The sequence below is a fragment of the Trachurus japonicus genome, chromosome 7 (assembly GCF_045865225.1).
Source record: "Trachurus japonicus isolate A0001 chromosome 7, Traja_1.0".
NCBI classification, from domain to species: Eukaryota; Metazoa; Chordata; class Actinopteri; order Carangiformes; family Carangidae; genus Trachurus; species Trachurus japonicus.
The window spans coordinates 21,331,150-21,350,823 of record NC_140913.1 but is presented as its reverse complement, the minus strand read 5'-3'; the positions used below and the strand labels follow the sequence as shown (position 1 = coordinate 21,350,823).

Genomic DNA, 19,674 nt, shown 5'->3' with positions numbered 1-19,674 from the left:
GAAGGTATTATATTTCTGAGGCATACTGCTCAGCTCTACTGCACACAAGCTGGGTGAATGTCATGCTTGTCTTTCTTCCTCTCATGTTTTTCATCTTTTAATCTCAAGGGTTATAAAAACAGAGAGGGACATTAGTGTGTGACAGGAGTGAGGCTCCTCACTGGGTTCATCAACACAAACAGAGACACAGCACATGCCTATTTCTCCAGGTACTAAAACTACTACGTTTGCCTCCTGTTGTTGTTGTTGTGTGCCCCTTTTAACTGACTCTAGGGGGTCAAACTTTGTACTACAGTACCTCCAGTTCTGAGCAAACTCTGATGGGTTCTGACAATTTGTTTTAATTGCAGTTGTTCTGATTAGGTGGCACTCTGTCATAATCAGAGTTCAGTGGAAAATGCACGGGCAAAACTGGTGAAGAAGAAAACAGATGCAATTTACCTGCAGGGGATTTTACCTCTAGGGGATTTTTCTTATTCCCTATAGCACAGCTGTGCCAGGCAGTGGCCCAATATTTTGTGGCTGTGACTTATGTCTTTTCTGCAACAAAACATGTGTAGTTTTTAAAATGGTCTTGTGTTTACAAGGAGGAACAAGGTCAGGTGAAACAATGCAGTCATCACGATTATTACAGAAAGTTAAAAGTCATACTTCATGTTACAGCAAGATATGATGAAATTATGTCAGAATCGACAATTTTCAGATGTGATTGATCTCTTCGTTGTTGTACCTGTTGTCGTCGTCTCCTAAATTGTTACATCTTTTATTCATATTTTAATTTCATTTCTCAGAGCTTTGACAGTGTTGCTTGAAAACATGTTAGAGCCGGTTTGAGGGATGGTATGCATATACACGTACTGTAATGTGCACATGATTAAGATGGTACTGTGTCCACCTCATTTGGATCCAGGATAAACCCTGTTAACCTTCTAGTAATAACCATTACAAAAAGACAGTGCATGACAGTGGATGAGAGAGGAAATGGGAAGGAGTTGTGGATATACAGAAAGCATTCAGACATGGCAGGGAATAGAAAACAGGGCTGAGGAAAGAGAAGACAGAAGTGGTCGAGTGTGTGTGCCTCCCTTTCTCTCCATGCTAATTTTCTTGGCAGCCACTTAAACAGAATTTTAATTTGCTCTGTGTTTACGATTCATAACGAACAGTGCCATCTCAGAGGCCAATGTAATCTAATTATTAACACAAATGCATGGACGTACATGCACTGATGGGCACACATACGCACTGAGAAATATACATTGTAATCTAATTAACTTGGCAAGCATTCTGGACTCATTTTCCTGAAGGCCTTAAGGCCTTGGGAAAATACTTAAATATTTATACAGACTAAATATGTGATTTATATAGTGCATCTATATGCGCCGTGGATACACTCAGTAAACTGAACCTTAATTTGTCAAAACACTTTATTATGTACATTTTTTTTTAAATACGTTAAAATGCCTTAAAAGCAAACAATATCTTAAATCATTGATTTACTACGGTCATTTAAAATGCAGGGAAAACCAGTGTTTCTCAATTTTAAAAGTATGAATAGTGCTTTTCTTGCAATCACAACATTGTGTGTAACCAGCACCCGCAGAAATAAACAATAACCAGTGTGTTTATCTCACTGCCACATCTCTCAGTTCATACATCATGGCAGTACATTAATCAGACCTGACGAGGGATTGTCGGCTCCTGTAGCTGCTTTGCCAACATATGCTGGCATTGACTCTGCCTCTATAGTGATTGTGTTTTTATATGAAAGCCAACTTGAGCTGCACTACCTGGAAACTGTCAGGGCATTGAGTATTTCTGCACAAAGAGTACAGAATTCATTCATTGTCGACAATCTATGACACTGTCACTGCCACAATGGCTGCTTTTGCTTCCATAGCAGTATATTTATTTTATCTACGTATATTCTGGCAGCTTTATTGGCTCAGCATAACTCAGGGATGTGTCAAATGATGAGAAATTCAAACATGATGGTTAATTTATCTGAGTGAAGGAGGCTCTCAGAACATATATGACGAAAACGATTATCCCACCCTCCTATGTGAATGTGTGCCAACACACGTTCACAGTACCAGTTGGCAATGGCTCCACTTGGCTTACTGCCGCCCAGTGACATGAATCACACAGAAGCAATATGTCAGCATGACTCTTTGCTGTTACTGTAACATATACTGAATGTAGTAGATCTACAAACTGAGATCACTCAAATGTAAGTACGTGTGTAAACTCTTAGTTTTACAACTGTTTCCTATGTAATGGATGTGGTTGGCAGAAACACTTTCTGGGTACATAAGTTACACAAGCTGAAATTTTGACCATGAACACATCACATACTGTAGCGATGTCTCTGGTTTTCTTGACATATAAATACGCTGGTGAGTGACAGGCATGAATCTTGGTGATACAGTTAGAACGTCTCTGTACAGATGCTATTTGCAGGTCGTCCAGCTGCTACTTTGGTTTGCGGCAAAATGGATATGAAGAATAAAGCTTGACCGGTGAAGCTTCCCATTGAGCAGAGAACTGTAATATATTGCAGAAGTGGATGGTGCAACATAACTATATGCTTGCTCTACTTTGTATTCTCCAGTTCTCTTCACTTCCTCAAAGGTCAGCTAAGCAAAGCTGGTTTGCAGGTGGTCGACAGTCAAAGTATTTCGGTGTAAAAGCACCAAATGGACTTGTTGTGCTTCAGCACATTACTGTAATATGTTTGTGGAGGTTTCATTGAATTAAAAGATTTTGAGTTGACATTTTATCTTTATAAATGTTGATACAACTGCATATAACAGGGGACCAGCTTTTTCTTGCTACAGTTTTATATGAAGCTAACATCTGATGAAACAACATGGACTAAACCATTAGCATGTTTACTGTACAGTAATGCATGATGACTCTAAAGTGAATTTGGTCTAGTTTTATTATTATATACAGTATATTTATGAGTGAGGAAGAAAGAGACAGAGAGTGGGAGAGGGGTAGGGCGGGAGAGATAGGGGGAGGGCCCCAGTGGTACGAATGACATTTGAAAGAAGTACCCCGCTGAGACGTAGAAAGCCATCCCTGTGTTTCCTGTGCATCAGCGAGACCACACAACACACACACACACACACACACACACAACACACACACACAAACACACACAGCCCCTGGTTGTTCAGTGTCAGGGCAATCTGTCCATCTGTTAGTCTGTTAGTGGCACGTCATCCTTAGTAAATGGGGTTAACAGCCACTGCTGTGTTAAGAGAGGCAGGGGTAACAAGTCCTCATGCCATGAAGAGACATGGGATCGGTCTTTGAGAGGGAGAGACACATTTGGCAGGGAGAGACAGGGTGAGAGAGAGGGAGAAACACATTATAGAGAGTGTAAAAATTCTCTGATTTAGGACCTGTGATGGAGGATAATGGTCTGCTACCCCGCTGAGTTTGCTGTGCAGAGCCAAGAGCAAGAGAGAGCAGAGGAAAAATGATGTGCTAGAGTGGCTAAGAGAGATTGAGAAAAGGAGGGGTCATTTCTGAAACAGAGGTAAGACGAGGTGAGATAGATGAAGAAGATGAGGAGGAGGAGAAAGAGGAGAAGGGAGGAGAGCAAAAATGAGGGGATGAAGTGCGAAAAAGAGATCACAAGGAATGCAGGCGCCAGTGATGAAACGGAGAGGGGCTGGAGTCTCACCAGGTTAAACTGAACACGACGCCCTTTCTTAAGTGAAGCTTAACATTTTTAGTCTTCACACACACTCAAACACACACAGTGAGGCGGTCCATTGTGATGTTCTATATATACAAATGCACACAGAGATAAAAGAAGTGTATGTTTATGTTTGTGTGCGTCCCTCTGTGTGAGTAATGCTCAATTTTGCATCGTATTACTAGGTATTTATCACAGTTTAATGGAGTCTGTAGGGCCCTGTCTGACTCATTATTTGGCAGATAATTATTTACATCACAGCAGCAACACAGCCTCAATCTGTTGTCACCTGTATATTAGATTATAATACAATATGAATTACCTCTACAGCTGTATTACAGACTTAGTAAAAAGTGACCATTTGTTTTTGCTCATTCTGCTGGTTCTCAACGGACTTAGTTACCTCTGGTTTATTTGTCCAGTTAATATAAACTCGTCAATTACAAGTCACATGATATTATGAGAAAAAAGGGTGATATATGCAAGTCAATTTCATTTACTGACAGAAAAAACAACAAGCTGAAATGGATCTCAATGAGCAAGTCTAAACTGTACCACTGCTACTGATAGTATAGTATCAGTTACGTGTTAAACTGGATCATGAGGGGAGTTGGTAGGTTGGTTACAGTTGCAGATCCAGACACTACAGCTTTGAAGACAGGAGGACCTTCAAGAGCAACAGGAGGATGGAGGGGATAAAGCACAAAAATGTGAAAGAGAGAGAGAGGGGGGAGAGGGGAGAGGCAGGAAGGACAAAGAAAGAGAAAAGAAAAGGAGGAGAAGCAGAGAGAGAGGCCCACAGCCTTGGTGCTCATGTGCTTGAGGGAATAAACAGAATGATTCAGTGGTTTTCAGAAAGTTTACAGCATCTCGTTGGCAGGACAAAGTGGATGATACTGTAAAATACATATTGGGTTTAACTGAGTTATTGAGAGCGAGGCCAACCCACTGGTGTTAGGATGATATAAGGTACAAGGCCGGACATTGTAAAAGAATAAGAAGCTAGCTGAGAGGTAAGGTGTAAAGATGAATTTTAAGTTTGAAGTTAGACAGACTGATGTCAGCAGGGAGGTTGTTCCAGCAAAAGGAAATAGGAAAAGGCTCTGCAGCCAGCAGCAGATGTCTTTTTAACTCTGGGGACAGACGAGAGCCCTAAATTCTGGGAACAGAGAACACAAGACGGAGTATAAGGTTTAAGCAGATCAGACAGGTATGAAGACGGATCCATTTCTAACTATTTATGTCATTAAAAGCGAAGTCTGATCTGACATGGACAGGGAGCCAATGAGGGGAAGCTAAAATTGGCGTAATAAGATCACATTTTCTGGATTTAGTTAAAATACTAGCTGCAGCATTGTAAACCATTTGAAGACTTTTAATGCAAAGATGTTTCAGCTTAGAAAACACATTATTTGCAGCAGTCAGGTCTGAAAAAAAAGGCATGAATTAAGATTTTCAGCATCGGTCGACATCGACAGAAAAGACAGAATCCTTGCTATGTTATAAAGGTAAAAAAAAAGCAGCGGTCTTTCCTTTATGTGCTGGTTGACAGAGAGACAAACTGATTCTAATGTTGTAATTTGGGATGAGCCTTCAGCCTTTATAGGCACATAACAGCTGAGTATCATCAGCATAACAGTGCACTTTCTCAAACCTTCAGGGCAGCTACGCCATAATTGGGCTAAGGCTTCTTTTGCCTTTCTGTCTTATGATGAACAAACTATCATGTGTATGTGATGCACATAAATAAAAACAAATCAAAAGTAATAAGCCTCAGATTGTTTCTGCTGCCAAACTAGAGAGGAAGGGCGAGAAGAGGAGCGATGAGGAGAAATGTATTTAATGTCTGATGAGATCTATCTGACTGAAATGATGCATTTATAATTGTGGGAATTATCTAAGAGTGTGAGGATTATTTTTCTAATAAAAGACATCAGAGGGGGTACATTTTATTTCCAGTTATCATCACAAAGTACCCTCATGTTATTCTGAGCTGCAGTAATAGAATAAGGATGTGAAGGCATCAGACCGTCAGAAATCATTTAGTTTGCCTGGTTATTGAGAGTGGTAAACTCTCCATTTAACAGTTAGAAGCTCTGTTTTTAAACCAGAGTGGAATTAATCAAGTAATCTATAAAATTATCCACTGCTCTCTATTGTAAAACATTTTTGTTTGCCACAGTCCTGATGATGACTCTCTTCACTGATCAGATTGATCAGTATCAAAGCTATTGGTAGGATATGATCTCAATGTCTGAAGTCAACCTGCTTGAAATCTGGTTAGCTGTGCAGCATAGGTTACCATCTACAGCAGGAGATCTACATTGGTTACCATAGTGATCTGCTCGGGTTAACAGTGAGCCAGTTTCAGTAGTTCTTGCTCAAGACTTAAAACTAAAACTTGAAGCTTGAAGCAGTTTCACTCTAGCAGAAAACCCAAGTTAAGCCAAAAGATGGAAGATGGAAGCTGGAAGCTGGATAACACACTAATCTCGCTTTGAGTTAGTGGTCCCCTGTGTGTGTTTTGGGTCAGTTTTCAACATTGGCAACATCAACAGCAACTCTGTGCTCTGCAGGACATACAGAGTATCACATCAGGCCTGATGCCAATGGAAAAACAAGTCTTTCCTATTTTTCTACTCCCTCTGTAAGTGAGAACGATGGAGAGGGGGAGCGATTGAGCCAAAAGCAAACATCTGGGTCCATGTTTTCTGTCAGCTTACTTACTAATTTGATACCAAACCACTCCAAATGTGAAGTATCATCTGACGTTCCTCTTGTGGGAACATGTCAAACCACTGAAAGAAAACTTCAGTTTCAAATTGTGTTCTGTCGCTAGGAGCCTTCCATAAGGCTTTCCATTTTGTCATTGACAACTGGAGAGGTTTCCTGCAACAAATATCCCACAGATACTTTGAATGCTTCTTAGGTATAAGTATTTTCTTAAATATATATTCAATACATTCAACACAAATCCACCCCAAACAGTATCGTTTTGGGTGTTGAAAAGTGCAACATATTGACGCTGTTGGAGAGGAGTAGTCAACCTATGAGAGGATTTCACAGCATGAGCCCGAGGAAAGTGAATACCGCCAGTTTCCATCATACAAAATGTGAAATGAGTCCTGTTAACAAAGCCATTTGAACACTTTGAGCACAACATCTTCTAAAAAAGTGACCAATAAATGAAATCCCCCCAGAATGTGTTTTAACAATTTTGATTAGTTTAACACTTAAAGGTCCATTTGGTGGATTAAAACCACAGACAGACCTCAGGCAGGAAGACTACCACAGCCAGAGTTTAGCGGAAAAAAATACATGAATAGCAGCAATCAAAACAATTATGATAATCAGACAATTTTGGTCAATGGGCCCCCAGTGCTCAGTTCCCCATGTCTTCATTATGCTGTCTGGGCAACTACAGTACATAGACAGTGATTACTACCGCCTGGCAGCAAAAATGGTTTTAAAGTTGTCGAATGAACTTTTTAGAGAAACAGTTAAACCGGCAACAATTCTGCTGCAAATTAGAGTTGGGGCAAAATAAAGCAAGACAGTCTGTTGTAGATATCGCCAGTATATATCAAGCAGTGCCAAGAAGCACTCAACCATGCTGTCATACGGCTCCAGCTCGTATTCATTATACCATGTGCTCCATACTGAAGAAATTTACTGCCACCTGTTAACATTAATATGTGTAATCAAGCTTTAATGAACTTTTATGTTCCTCCAGTAAAGCTCTCACCCCCACCTCCTCATTACCCCGCTGCTCACGCTCAGCTCAGTGGACTGCCGCTGTTACTAATGCTGAGTCAATTACTGCTGCAGGTGCTGAGCCTCAAAACGGGCCAGGGGGTGTTTGTAATGTCAGTGGGGGTTTTGGTTTAAGGTGTTTACTCTGTTTGTTGATTTTCCTGAGCTGTGTATCTGCCAACAGGGTTGTCAAGCCAATGTGAGAAAAGCAAGTCAATTAGGGTGGTGCAAAGACAGAGAGAGGGCAAGGGGCTAAACCAGAGGTAGCTTATTAATATCAAACAAAGGTTAAACTCTAAGGCCATTAGCAGCTGCTTTAGGCCAGAACCTGTACTCTGAGCCTCTGAATGAGTTTTGCTGATGAGCTTCATATATTTTCACTGTTTGCACAACATTTTGTATTTATAAGTGACATTTTCGTGTGCAGGTGAAACTATTACTGTCTGGTGATTACAACTTTTCTGATGACAAAATGGAGGGGTGTCAGGCATTCGAGTATATTCATGGCCTTCCAGACAAAGTAATGGCCAATCTAATATTTTCTGACATTTAAAACACAGAAAATGATAGATGTTTGGACAATGAAAATAATTGTTGATTACAGTACGTCTGTGATGGATTAATAATTCTACTTTTGCCAGTTTTGCTTGAAAGACTGAAAACATTTTTGAAGCAATGTAATAAAAACCTCTACAAATGAGAACTAAAAGTTAAACTAAAACATGATGTGGTCCAAAATGAAATGGAGTAAATCTGGGGGCTTTTGGGGCCCTCAAGCAGGTGCTACTTTTGCTTGGTTGACAATCCGGCTTTGGCTACAGCATTGGCAGAAATTAATGTCCTATCATTCTCCAGGGTTGATGAAAAAATAGAGAAAATTTCACGGCTAACTTACCCTTAATTGTTTTGCTACAAACTTGATCATTTGGCCTGAATTTGATGCTTGAGTAAAGGTCATGGAACAATCAACATGGACACAGCTCCTTTGGGGATCATATAAATGCGTCCTGAACGTGTCAACAGAGAAAAGACTGCAGGGGGGTCACTGTGGTCAGTAAGGTTTGTCCTCCAGAGACTATTAATGTCCACAACTAATTTCACAGCTTTGCAGCCAGTAAATACAGAACTATGAGTGGTTCACTATTTAGACCTGAGGCTGGTCCCAAAGGAAAGCTCCTCGAGTTTCCAAACTGTGAAGTTAGATTCTGGTTGCAATACATTTAAACAACAATGTTCTCCAACACATGTAGATTTTTCTTGCACCAGAGAAACAGAAATTTCATAACGGTCTGTCCAGTAGTTGTTGGTGATCTCTTTTTCTGGATTGATGGATAAGCATAAGGAAAGATCCGCCAGCCAACAACACTGTCATTTGGCCCCAATGCAGACGCAGCCAAGAGGGAAATCAGAAGACATCAAAGAACGATTAGAAAAAGACACGCAGTGGGCGAGATATTACAATGTGCTTTTCACAGAGATATTAATTGGACTGGGCTTTGCTGTATTGTTGCTTTGTCTTTTTCTCATTAATGGAGCAACTTAAGAACTTTTCAAATCTCTGTCAGTCTGTTTAACATATTCATGCTGGGTCTTTCAGTTTGGCTTGCCTCACTTTTAAATACTCTTAAGACAGAGCCGAGTCATTGTTTGCTGCTTTAGTTTTCATTGCCATGCAGTGTGCACCCTTTGTTGTATTGTGGGCGGACTCTTTTGTAATGGAAATAGCAGTAACTTCCAACAACTGTGTGAAAAGCCAAAATACACAAATCAGACTTTGACTTTCACAAACATAACACTAAACATAATGCAGTATGTACACGGACGAACATACACTACATGCAAAGTCAAGCATATCTGTATAAACACACTGTTTACATGTACAGTGTCACACACACAGACACACTATATTCTTACACACTGCTCCTGACAAGTCTCATTGTTTGTCCTTGACATTTTCATGTATTTGAAGAAAGGCTGGTATGAAAAGGACCATGTGTTGACATCACAAATCTTCAAAAGTAGAGTGATTTCTTTGTTCCTTCGCTCTTAGCTGACTCAAGGGATTTCTGTACTTGGGGTGGACTTGTTGTTAATTAACCACATGGCTGTCTGATTGAAGTCTGTGTATAAGTGCATGCACAGTGGGAGCTATAGAAGGCGTGAAAGAGGCTTCCACATATATCTTTCACCAGTGTTGCAGCTAATTATCACTTGGTATACACTACAAACAGATCAGTATATTTTAATATAAACATTGGTTGTTTTTCTCTCTTTTAACTAAGAAGCCACAACTTTACCCCTTGTGCATTGCAGAAGGGCAACAAGAAACATGTATCTTCTGCGATGTGATGAGTGGCAGCAATAAAATAATATTTCTTCTAAATATCTCGAATATGTGTGTGTCTGTAAACCAAAATATGTATTCTTTCATAAGTACATAGTCTTATTTGTGTTTGTGCACATCAGAGCACAAATTTAAACAGAAAGTAAAACATCAAATGCTTAATATTATGATATTTCTGATTCAAAGATGCTGCTTTTTATGGCTCACGCGTATCTGATAATAGCCTCAGGTTGCTTCATTATACAGCGTGATATCATGTTCATGTTGCTTTTCTGTGCGTGGAGAAGGAGGTGTTATTTTGCACCAGATTTTCTGTTACATCTGTTCCATCAAAGTGTTTCTCTTTCTCTTTTTTTTCATTGTGTAAACTGCTTTCGATGAGCAAGACTCAGAGGTCTAGGACAAAAGCTTATCAGACAACAATTTTACCGGTGTGCCTCTTTGTATTCAACTGTGTTTCTCTCTCTTTCACAGTGCACGTGAAGGCAGGGACGTGCGAGGTGATCGCTGCCCACCGCTGCTGCAACAAGAACAAGATTGAGGAGAGATCTCAGACTGTCAAATGTTCCTGCTTCCCTGGACAGGTCGCTGGCACCACTCGGGCCATGCCCTCCTGTGTTGATGGTATGCACCACTGTCTGTATGCATGCAGTTAGTACCTACTCAAACTGTCAGAACCACACCTTGTTGTTTTTCTACAGTAAGTGCTTTAATAGCTTTTAATGTTTTCATACTGAGAAATTATAGACTTAATGAGTTCAGAGCATTATCACTGTAGTGTCTCTTCAGCGTGTCCAGATTAAGCTTTACATTTAACATAAAAAATAATCAGAGATTTAGCTTTGAACATGTGAAACTCCTCCAATCAAAAGCAAATCCAGCTTCTTCTATTCCACAGTCATGCAGCTGCCTGCTTCCAGCTGTCCACAACATCCACACACTGACAGATATGCTAAACTGCTGTGTACAGTGCTGCCTGACATGTACATTGCCGTCTTCAATATGTGCAGTACAGTACCATCATAAATTAGTTACATAGCAGCGTTAAAATATAACAGAGCCGCACTCCTCAGTCAGTACTAGTTTATGTGTTCTGAGTAAAGTTACTGACATCAGGCGACTCCTCCTAGTTACCACAGCTGTGATGAGCTGTTTTGGGATGGGACCATGGGACTACACTGTGTTGGTGTGGTGGAGATGTCCTCATTTTCGGAGAAGTCGTATTTGAAATACAAAACTGGAGTATAAAATTGATTTATTTTTAGTCACACTTTCATTATCAGAAAGTGAAACTATCATTTTCAATTAACAGAATCAAACAACTTCAAATTGGCTTTAATCACACAGTACTGTGCATTGTCTTTTATTTATTGTTGGATCATGGACTACAGTATGTACTCTGATACTTGTCAAACTGCCATTGCGTCCACTGCCTTATTTGTGCTTTAATCACTGGCTCAATTGTTTGGTGACCAGCTGACTTGCTGCATATTCCAGCAGAGGCACAATCATTTTTGCTATTCCTGATTTAACTCGGGTCTAATTGACCTGTATGTATTTTTTAGGTGGGGGGGATTGGCTTTCCCAGCACAGGCCTCACTTCTGCTCAAATTCTTTGAGAGTTCCCTCAAAGAGCAGAGCCATTTGCTATAAATGGTCAATTCACTCACTTAAGTATCACTGACTGAACTATAATTGATTCTCTCTCGTCAGTCCTGACACTGTAGCCCTTACAAATGTGGAACTCTAAAAATCACAGCTAAGTGTTATCTGACCCAGAGTTCCTGCACAAAATTTGTCATTGCACTATACTGGACACGTTTGTCCACTTTTACCAACTGTTCTGGTGTGTGCTGTTCTTTACTGAAAGTTGATATAAAAAACAATAAATGACTTTGGTGCGAATACAGTGATCTTGTACACACAGTGAACTCTTCTGGCAGTATTTTTATGCACTGATGACCAATGCACTGTAGATGTTCTTGTAGCCACTGGACAGAAATACATGAAACAGAACGAGGCTGCACTCCCATCCCTGCCTTTCTGTCCAACATAGTTTCCTGCTGCTAACTTAAGGAGCCTGATAAATTATGACCACAGCCACTGTCCATTACATTTTTGTGATGAATTTGGAGGAATTACAAAGATGATGGATGGCATTAGTTTACACTGCACCCACTAGCAATTTAAAAATAATGAAACGCTTACTCTGGCTAATAAAATGTTAAGGTATGACAAACAGAAATCTGTACAGTAAAAGTAATTTCTGCTTCAGTGCCAAGCAAATAATTCCAATTATACACGTAAAAATTGGATTAAACAATTTCTAATAACACAAGGGTTTCTTAACTGCGAGGCCGAATAGGGGAAAATACTCTCAGGTGTTCCTGCTATTATATTTAGCACTTGAGTCAACGTTACATGAAGATAAAAGCTCTGCCAACATGAATCATGATAACAAATATTATAATCAGCAGAAAGTGTTATCTTCCTGGAACTGCTCTGTTGATAACAAATGAGGGGGTTGATTCTGTAGACCCAAACGTTTATTTAGCCTTTTGCACATTAATGAGCTTTGTTTCACAGTGGCACTGACAATTTGAAGCTACAAATTTTACCCTGGATATATACCTGGAAGATTGCCCTGGCTTTTGTTCCTGCATCCACAAAATCAGCGATGGTCACGCCTCCTGCAGCGGTGACGAGTGGCACTTGATGAAATCAGAGATTGCAGCCTCTGCAGCGCTGCTCTTTTTTTCCTTTGAGTGAAATCAGACTCGGACCAGTCTCCATTAGAACTTAATGAGACGTATTCACTTAACGTAACCCCCAAAGACAGGAAAGAATAAAGAAGTGCAACAGTATTTAGAAATCATGGTTGAATTACTTACCTGCCACTGATGCAACCCAACAGGTCAACCTTGTCTAGGATTAACCACACATTTCCTGAATGTCTGTGGTCAATTTAGCATATCTTAAAGTATTAGCAGCCGAGGGCAATAGTCTCATAGCACTTTAATGCACTGTAAATGTTCATGGCCCTATATACTCAGGGAGACTTTATTAACCATGAAACTACTGAATTGTTTGCTGGCATTACATCAACACTGAGCTGACACAAATTCTGACAGAGCATATGATGGTGACTTGATGAAAGTCTTTGTGAGCGTTATATACAGTTCAGAGGGGCTATAAAATGTATGCAACGTCTGATTACTAAGAAATCCTTTGAAAAGTTCTCAGACATTACTGCAAAGTTGGGCCATCTCTCTCAAAAAGTGTTTCTAATCCCCTGGGAATTATGTCACTGCATACAGACTCTTGATAAGTATTTGGTTACTAAGCTGGAGAGACAATTACTTCAATACTTACAGTACATGCTTAATTACCTAGTAACCTACTATGGCAAATACACCCAGTCTTTAGAGTGACTGATGAAGGATAGTTTTCATGTATTCACATGTTAAACTTTTTTGGTGAGTGCAGTGAATTTTTCTTTGTGGTGATATTAAACCATCCTCTTGTTTTTTCATATCTCCGTTTCTTCTAAACCTTTTTCAATGTGATGTTTGCCGAAGGCACATCATCAATTAATTTTTATCTGCCTTTTATCTATATTTTTTGTGTTTGCAAACAAATTTACTCCCAATCCAAAAAGATCACAACAGTTCCCAGCTGTCTCTTGCATAAGTATAATTTGCCTCTAGGTTTGTCCTTTTGTTGTTTTCTGTTGAATCGAATGTAAAGGATCTTTTATGCACAAGTTAAATTCACATGACTCCATGAAACCCACACAAAATTCTGTACAAACAGATTATAACTGTCTTTTATTCTTTCTTTGGGGAAAATATGCTATTCCACAATCAGTTGTTAAACAGGAGTGACAAATGTGGATAATATATCTAATATAATTATCTTAACATTGATGTATCACAATATTTACTAAGAATGACAAAAAAAACGTATGATATAATTCCATAAATTTAAGTCTAACAGATCATAAATACTTTAAATATTCTGAACGGAGAGTTGTGATATTGTGTCATCAGATTTATGTTGGTGGTATGATTTGGTTTCAATGATCATTGAAATGTAGAAGGAAACCAGATTCTGACCAAGAGAGCTGAAATGTTTGGTGAACACAGCGTGATATATTTGAGAGGAGGCATGGCATGTTCTAATTTTGAAGCTCACAGTCGTCTGCACCTCACTGTAATTGTTTTTTTTTCAAAATTAGAAACACTTTGTTGGTTTCTCTCAAGGATCTTTAGGGTCATCACCATCATGCTGTTTTGTGTTGATGAAAAGAAAAAGTGTCTATGTTTTATTGTTGTGGAAAAGCAGGTGTATTGATAAAAGCGAACAAAGTGCAGCAGAGTGCAACGGAAACAGACTTGGAGAATTAATCAGGACACAGATGAAGCGTGTGACTTGAACGTCAGATCCGTGCAAACTGATGAGGAGGTTGTTAACGTTAACTGAAATGCCACACTCCTCCACATTGTTTTTGTTCATTTGAGATTTGACTGTTGCTTTTTAAATTACATTATCTCTTTGCATCCTCTTCTCCTGCTGTGGTTTAATGGTCGCTCAACTGGAAAATTAACGCTACCGACTGTTTATCTCCATGCGTCCAACTCCTAATATTAGCATAATGGTAGTAGATGGAAACACACATTAAATAAGGTTTTCTTTTTTGGATTCCTTGGAAATTAATTTAAAATTTGCACTGCATTTGGATGGAAAGTTGGCCAAGGAAAGCTTGGTGTTGAAATTCACAGATATCCAGGTCTGGAATGAAAGCACTTCATGAAAATATGCCTATAAACATTGAGTCATGTCTTTAGCCAATTTAATATCTGCTGCCCCCCCCCCCTTCTCGCTCTCTCTCTTGTTCTCCCCTTCCAGCCTCCATTGTAGCCCAGAAGTGGTGGTGTCAGATGCAGCCATGTATGGAAGGTGAGGAGTGTAAGGTTCTCCCGGACCTCACAGGATGGAGCTGCAGCACAGGCAACAAAGTCAAGACCACAAAGGTCGGTGTGCACATAATCTCTCTCTCTGTTGTATTTTTATTTCCTTCTCTCTCTCTCTGTGCACACAGTCTTCCCATCCCTCACATGCATGCACACATGCGGTCAGACACCGCCGAGTGACCCACTTCTACCTCCATCGTGTTAGATCTCTGTCTTCTCTCCTTCTCCTCCCTGTTTTATTAGTTTCTATCCCCAGTTTCTTCCTCCTTTTCACCCAACATCATTCTTTTTCTCACCCAATTTCTCTCCTCACTTTCTCCTCCCGCCCCATCTTGGATCTAACATCAAACATTCTCTGAAGAAAAACAAGGCCAACAGGAACAAGGCAAATAAAACACACACACACACACACACAGAAGTAAAGAGAGAAAACACCACAATTCCCTTCACTCCTACTTGCCCTGCTTCCCTGCGTCTGACTGGCATGCCATCTGACTCGATGCAAAAACAACTCGCCACATTGGATACACAAGAGTGGTAATTGTCCTCAGATAGTTTTTATGCTCCGATTCGCCCGTAATACAGCAGTTTGTGCATGTGCATGGTCGTCTTGTCCCCCATATCTTCTCCATTTCTCTAAACTCTCAATCTGTCCTTGTCTTTGTGTGCATGTGTGTGTGGGCATGCACGGGTATAGATATACATTATATACCTTTACTCTCAGCCTCCATTAGCACCTGTTCATTTCCATGCATCACATTGACCTGAGGAGACTTCTAACTGTCTGTCATTGGAGGATTTGTGCAAGACTCACCTCTTGTCACTGTACGCTTCTGTGTCTAACCTCCATCCTTCTCTCTGCCTTCTCACCCTCCATTATTCATGGCTGGGTGCAGACCTTTGTTTTCAGCCTAAATAATTGATTGAAGGCGTGGTCAAAGGAGGGAGAGTGGATCTCCATGGGTAAAAAAAAAGAGGGATAAGAGAATCTTAAGAAACACGTGCTCCCCTCTCTCTTTCCCACTCTCTCTTTCTCTGAAACGCTCACACACAGTCGTCTTTGTGCCAGGCTGATTAAAAATTCCTCGCCGGCTTTTTCCTCTGCTCACCTCTCACCTAGCAAAGTGGATCTCACCCTCTCAAGTTACACCCTTTTTCTCCTCCACAGCCCCTCCTCTTATTCTCACCCCCAAAATAGTTTTTGTGCTCCGCCGCGCCCAGATTGTGTTAGGCTGCTCATGGGTGTCAGTGAACTTTATTTCCTAATATAACAAAGATAAAGCGAGAAAGACGGACAAGTAGAAAGTAACAAAAAGGGCATAATTGAAGAGAGACACATGAGGGGTGATCAAATATATGGATGATGTAATGTCTGAATGTGTGGATGTTGTTATAAAGGTGCTTCTTATATTTGATCTTGTGCATTCGGCTCTATCATCTATAATTTCCTCAACAAGATCAAAGTAAACCAGTTTCAGCCAGGCATCGCTTTATCATTGACTCTGTCGTAGTTTAAAAGAGCACAAATATTTGCCGTCTCTTGCATTCAGGTCTTTGATCAATGATCTGTGCGTGCTTGCGAGTGTCTGTTGTGTGTGTACACTACCCGAGCGCCATAGCTGATAGTGTTTGCCTGATGATGAAAAGAGTGATGTTTTTTTCCTCCTCTGATGTGGTACGCTGAGGTCAAGATGCACAGGCATCCAGATCAATAGCATCGAACGTTCTCTTATAGTCCCATTAAGACCCGCTCGTAAATTGAAATTGACGATGGAGCGAGAGAGGATGGGAGGACGAGGGAGAGACACACAAACACACAAACACACACATGATGAGGAGCAAAAAGCAAGAGGGAGGCGGGTAGAGATGGACGAGAAAGGAAAGGTAACGAGCAGAAAGCGGGGAGGAAAGGCTGAAGTTAGAGGTGATGAAAGAATAAAGAAAACACTTGAAAACAAGAACAGTGGAGCTGGTCAGCTGACAAGAAGCTTACGTTACACAGAGCAGGGAAGGAAAAGGAAAAAAAAGGCGAAGAGGGCCTGGCGCTCTCCATCCTTTCTTCCATCCCTGGCTGGGAGCAAAGGAGAGGAGGAGAGGAGGAGGGCAGGAGGAGGAGAGAGGGAGGGGATAGAAGACAGCTCGATCAATGCCAAATAATATCATATGGATGAGCAGACAGACACGGCTGGGCTGCCAAGCCACTGAGCTGTCACAGACTGCAGAGCAAGTGTGTGCATTTGTGTTGACACGCTTGCAGTCATATACACATATTAACAAACAAATGACAAGAAGGTGTCAGTGGCGCATGTATATTTTACGTCCTATATAGCCAGCTTACATCAACACTAAACAGATGTGGCGGTCTGTGAGTGCCGTAAACCTCAGAGGCAAGATATTCACAAACACCTTCCTCCTCGATAGGAACAATAGAAACAACAACAGTCATTTCATGCAGCTTCAAGGTGGATATAAAAAAAAAAACTAATCAAGATCAAACAGTTTAAGTAACGACTTTCTGCAATTTACTCTTGCATGTGTGTAATACGAAAGGGAAGGGGACGTCTGCCTGGTGGCTGCTGGTTGTGTAGGTAGTAAAAACCTGTGCTATAAGCAACAGAAAATGAGGCACTCGTGGGCCCATAGAGATGATGCTGTCTGTGTGCTTTGTAAATTGATATCTAACTACCTAAATCCGCTTTCTAATTGGGCATGGAAACTGCCACCTACAGGCATATTTAAACTGGCTGGGAGATGAACACCTGAAGGGACTCCCGAGTTTGCACCTCGAAGCGAAGCAGGCGCAGAGATTGTGGCGTGAAGCGGTGTGCGTGCATAGTGAACTGGCGTGACAACAAACGCCTGAAGACTCTTTGATCAGGCACAGGAGTAGATGCCTGAAGGCAACGGGAGCAGGCCCAGGAAGGGTGGCCCGGAGCCATCGAGAGCAGATACAGTAGAGCAGTCTTAGCTGCCAGCTTGGAGGAAATGCTCCTCTGAGCTCTTTCAGTGATGGCTGGCCTTCACACTTTGTTAGCTGGCACCTGGGTCGGACAAAAGACTCACTCCCTCAAGAGGAAATAGAGGCAGGATGGCATGTTTTGGGGGGCTGAGAGGGGGAAGCCACTGGGAGACACAACGAGAGAGAAAAGGCATGCAGGATAACAGAAAAACTGTCTTGGAGAGTCTGGCCTATTACATGCCCAAGCTCTGGCAGTTATACAGCAATTTGTGTCTGTTTGGTCGTTGGCTGGTGGACAAAGTCTCCTAATAGCTTGATATAAACCAAAAGTGAGTGCATGAGCAAAGAAAATGGAAAGATGGACAGAGGAGATAAAGAGACCATGTGATTAGAGCAGCCGTCTTGACAAACAGACAAAATGACATGGCAGAGGGCCAGACGCTGAGAGTGAGGCATTGTGGGCCGACTGCCACGATTCAAGCTGTGTCTTGTTTAGTGCCTAGCCAGAGGAGACAGAGATGCGCTAGCCATGTTGCTGGTGCTCCACCAACAAGAATCACTTGTGATTATTTCCAAACAGTGGGCCATGGTGCACCGCACTGCATTATTTAAACCTTCAGCTGACATGTACTACCAGCAGCGGCTTTGTTCTCCGCTCCGTGACCTTTACTGTTTTTAAGGCTACGTCCTCACTTTTTCAGCTGGACTATTTTCAGTGACCTACTTCTTTTCTCCCCGTTACAGGTGACCCGATAGTCCTGCCCACCTCAAAGAAGAGAACAAGACATTGGCGGTGGAAGTACTTACACAGCACAACGGACCTTATCAGTGGTGAAGAAAAGCACTCGGATAGACTTTAATGAGGAACCAGTAATTGTTTCATTTTTCTGAGGATATCCAAGACATGGCGGCTGAAGAGATAGGACTCTTAACACTGCCTGCCATCACCTTTAAAGACAACTGAGTGACCTTGGTCCTTCATCACAGACGAGTGCATCACCCACAATCCTTTACTGCTACTATAAACTTCAATGAAACAAACTATGACCTAAACACCACTGGATTAGATGACAAAAAAAAGAACTTTCTTTACAACAATCTGTATTCCTTATCTCTCTTCTATGGCTTAGTTGTGTTACATATGCATACTTGGAATAAAGGGGATCTGGATTTAAGACAGCTATCCTGTATTACAAACATCATTACAAAAAAAGGGAGTGGATCCAGAATGGCTGTCTCTGGATGACACATTTAATTTTAACTGTGCCACATGACACACTTGATGCTGTCAACACGTTTCTCAGATTTGAAACTTAAAATTTTCCTCTCTAATTTTCTTTCTTTTTTTTTTATTTCACCTCAAATATGTTTTACCTTAAATAGTTTGTGGCTTACCACATGCCATTTTTTTTAATGGGGAGACAGTTTTTCGGTCTTCCTGTTTCTGTTTTTTTTTTTTGACAAAGGGAAAAAAAACCTTTCAGGGGTGAGGTTAGACTAATACCAAGTAGATGTTATGGTATATTGAAACATGTAAACGTGTAAAAAATGGTCCATGGAATCAACGGGCTAAAAATAAATTGATGCTCTAATGGTTTTAATATCTGTGTTTTTAAACGCCTGTTAACCGCTATTGAGTACATGTGTCAGTATTATATGAAATGAATAAAATCTTTCAAAAGAAAAGCCTCTCTGCATTTTGTTTGAATCCAACAAATGATCTTTGTCAGGATTCAAATTAAATCTCTTTAGGTCTTTCAGGGGAGTTTTTCAAGTGCTCTACATCAGGACTTGCAGCACACCACACACATACCGTGCACAAAACTGTAATTAATAAAACCAAGAATGTATGGAGCTGTAGGCATTGTTGATAACAGTGTGAATTAATTTCCCAAGAAACCTCGAAGCGACAGGAACCTCACAATAATGGATTTGT

General features: G+C 40.8%; 1 protein-coding gene across 1 annotated transcript in view; it reads left to right on the top strand.

Annotated features, from left to right (window-relative positions):
• LOC146984698 (chemokine-like protein TAFA-2) overlaps positions 1-19,424 on the top strand; it is a 77,430-nt gene extending 58,006 nt beyond the window's left edge. The window contains exons 3-5 of the mRNA XM_085782047.1: positions 10,281-10,430; positions 14,715-14,839; positions 18,483-19,424. Of these exons, the coding sequence (XP_085638173.1) occupies positions 10,281-10,430; positions 14,715-14,839; positions 18,483-18,494 (287 nt within the window). The 3' untranslated portion in view covers positions 18,495-19,424. The remainder of the gene's footprint in view (positions 1-10,280; positions 10,431-14,714; positions 14,840-18,482) is intronic.
• The last annotated feature ends 250 nt before the right edge of the window (positions 19,425-19,674 follow it).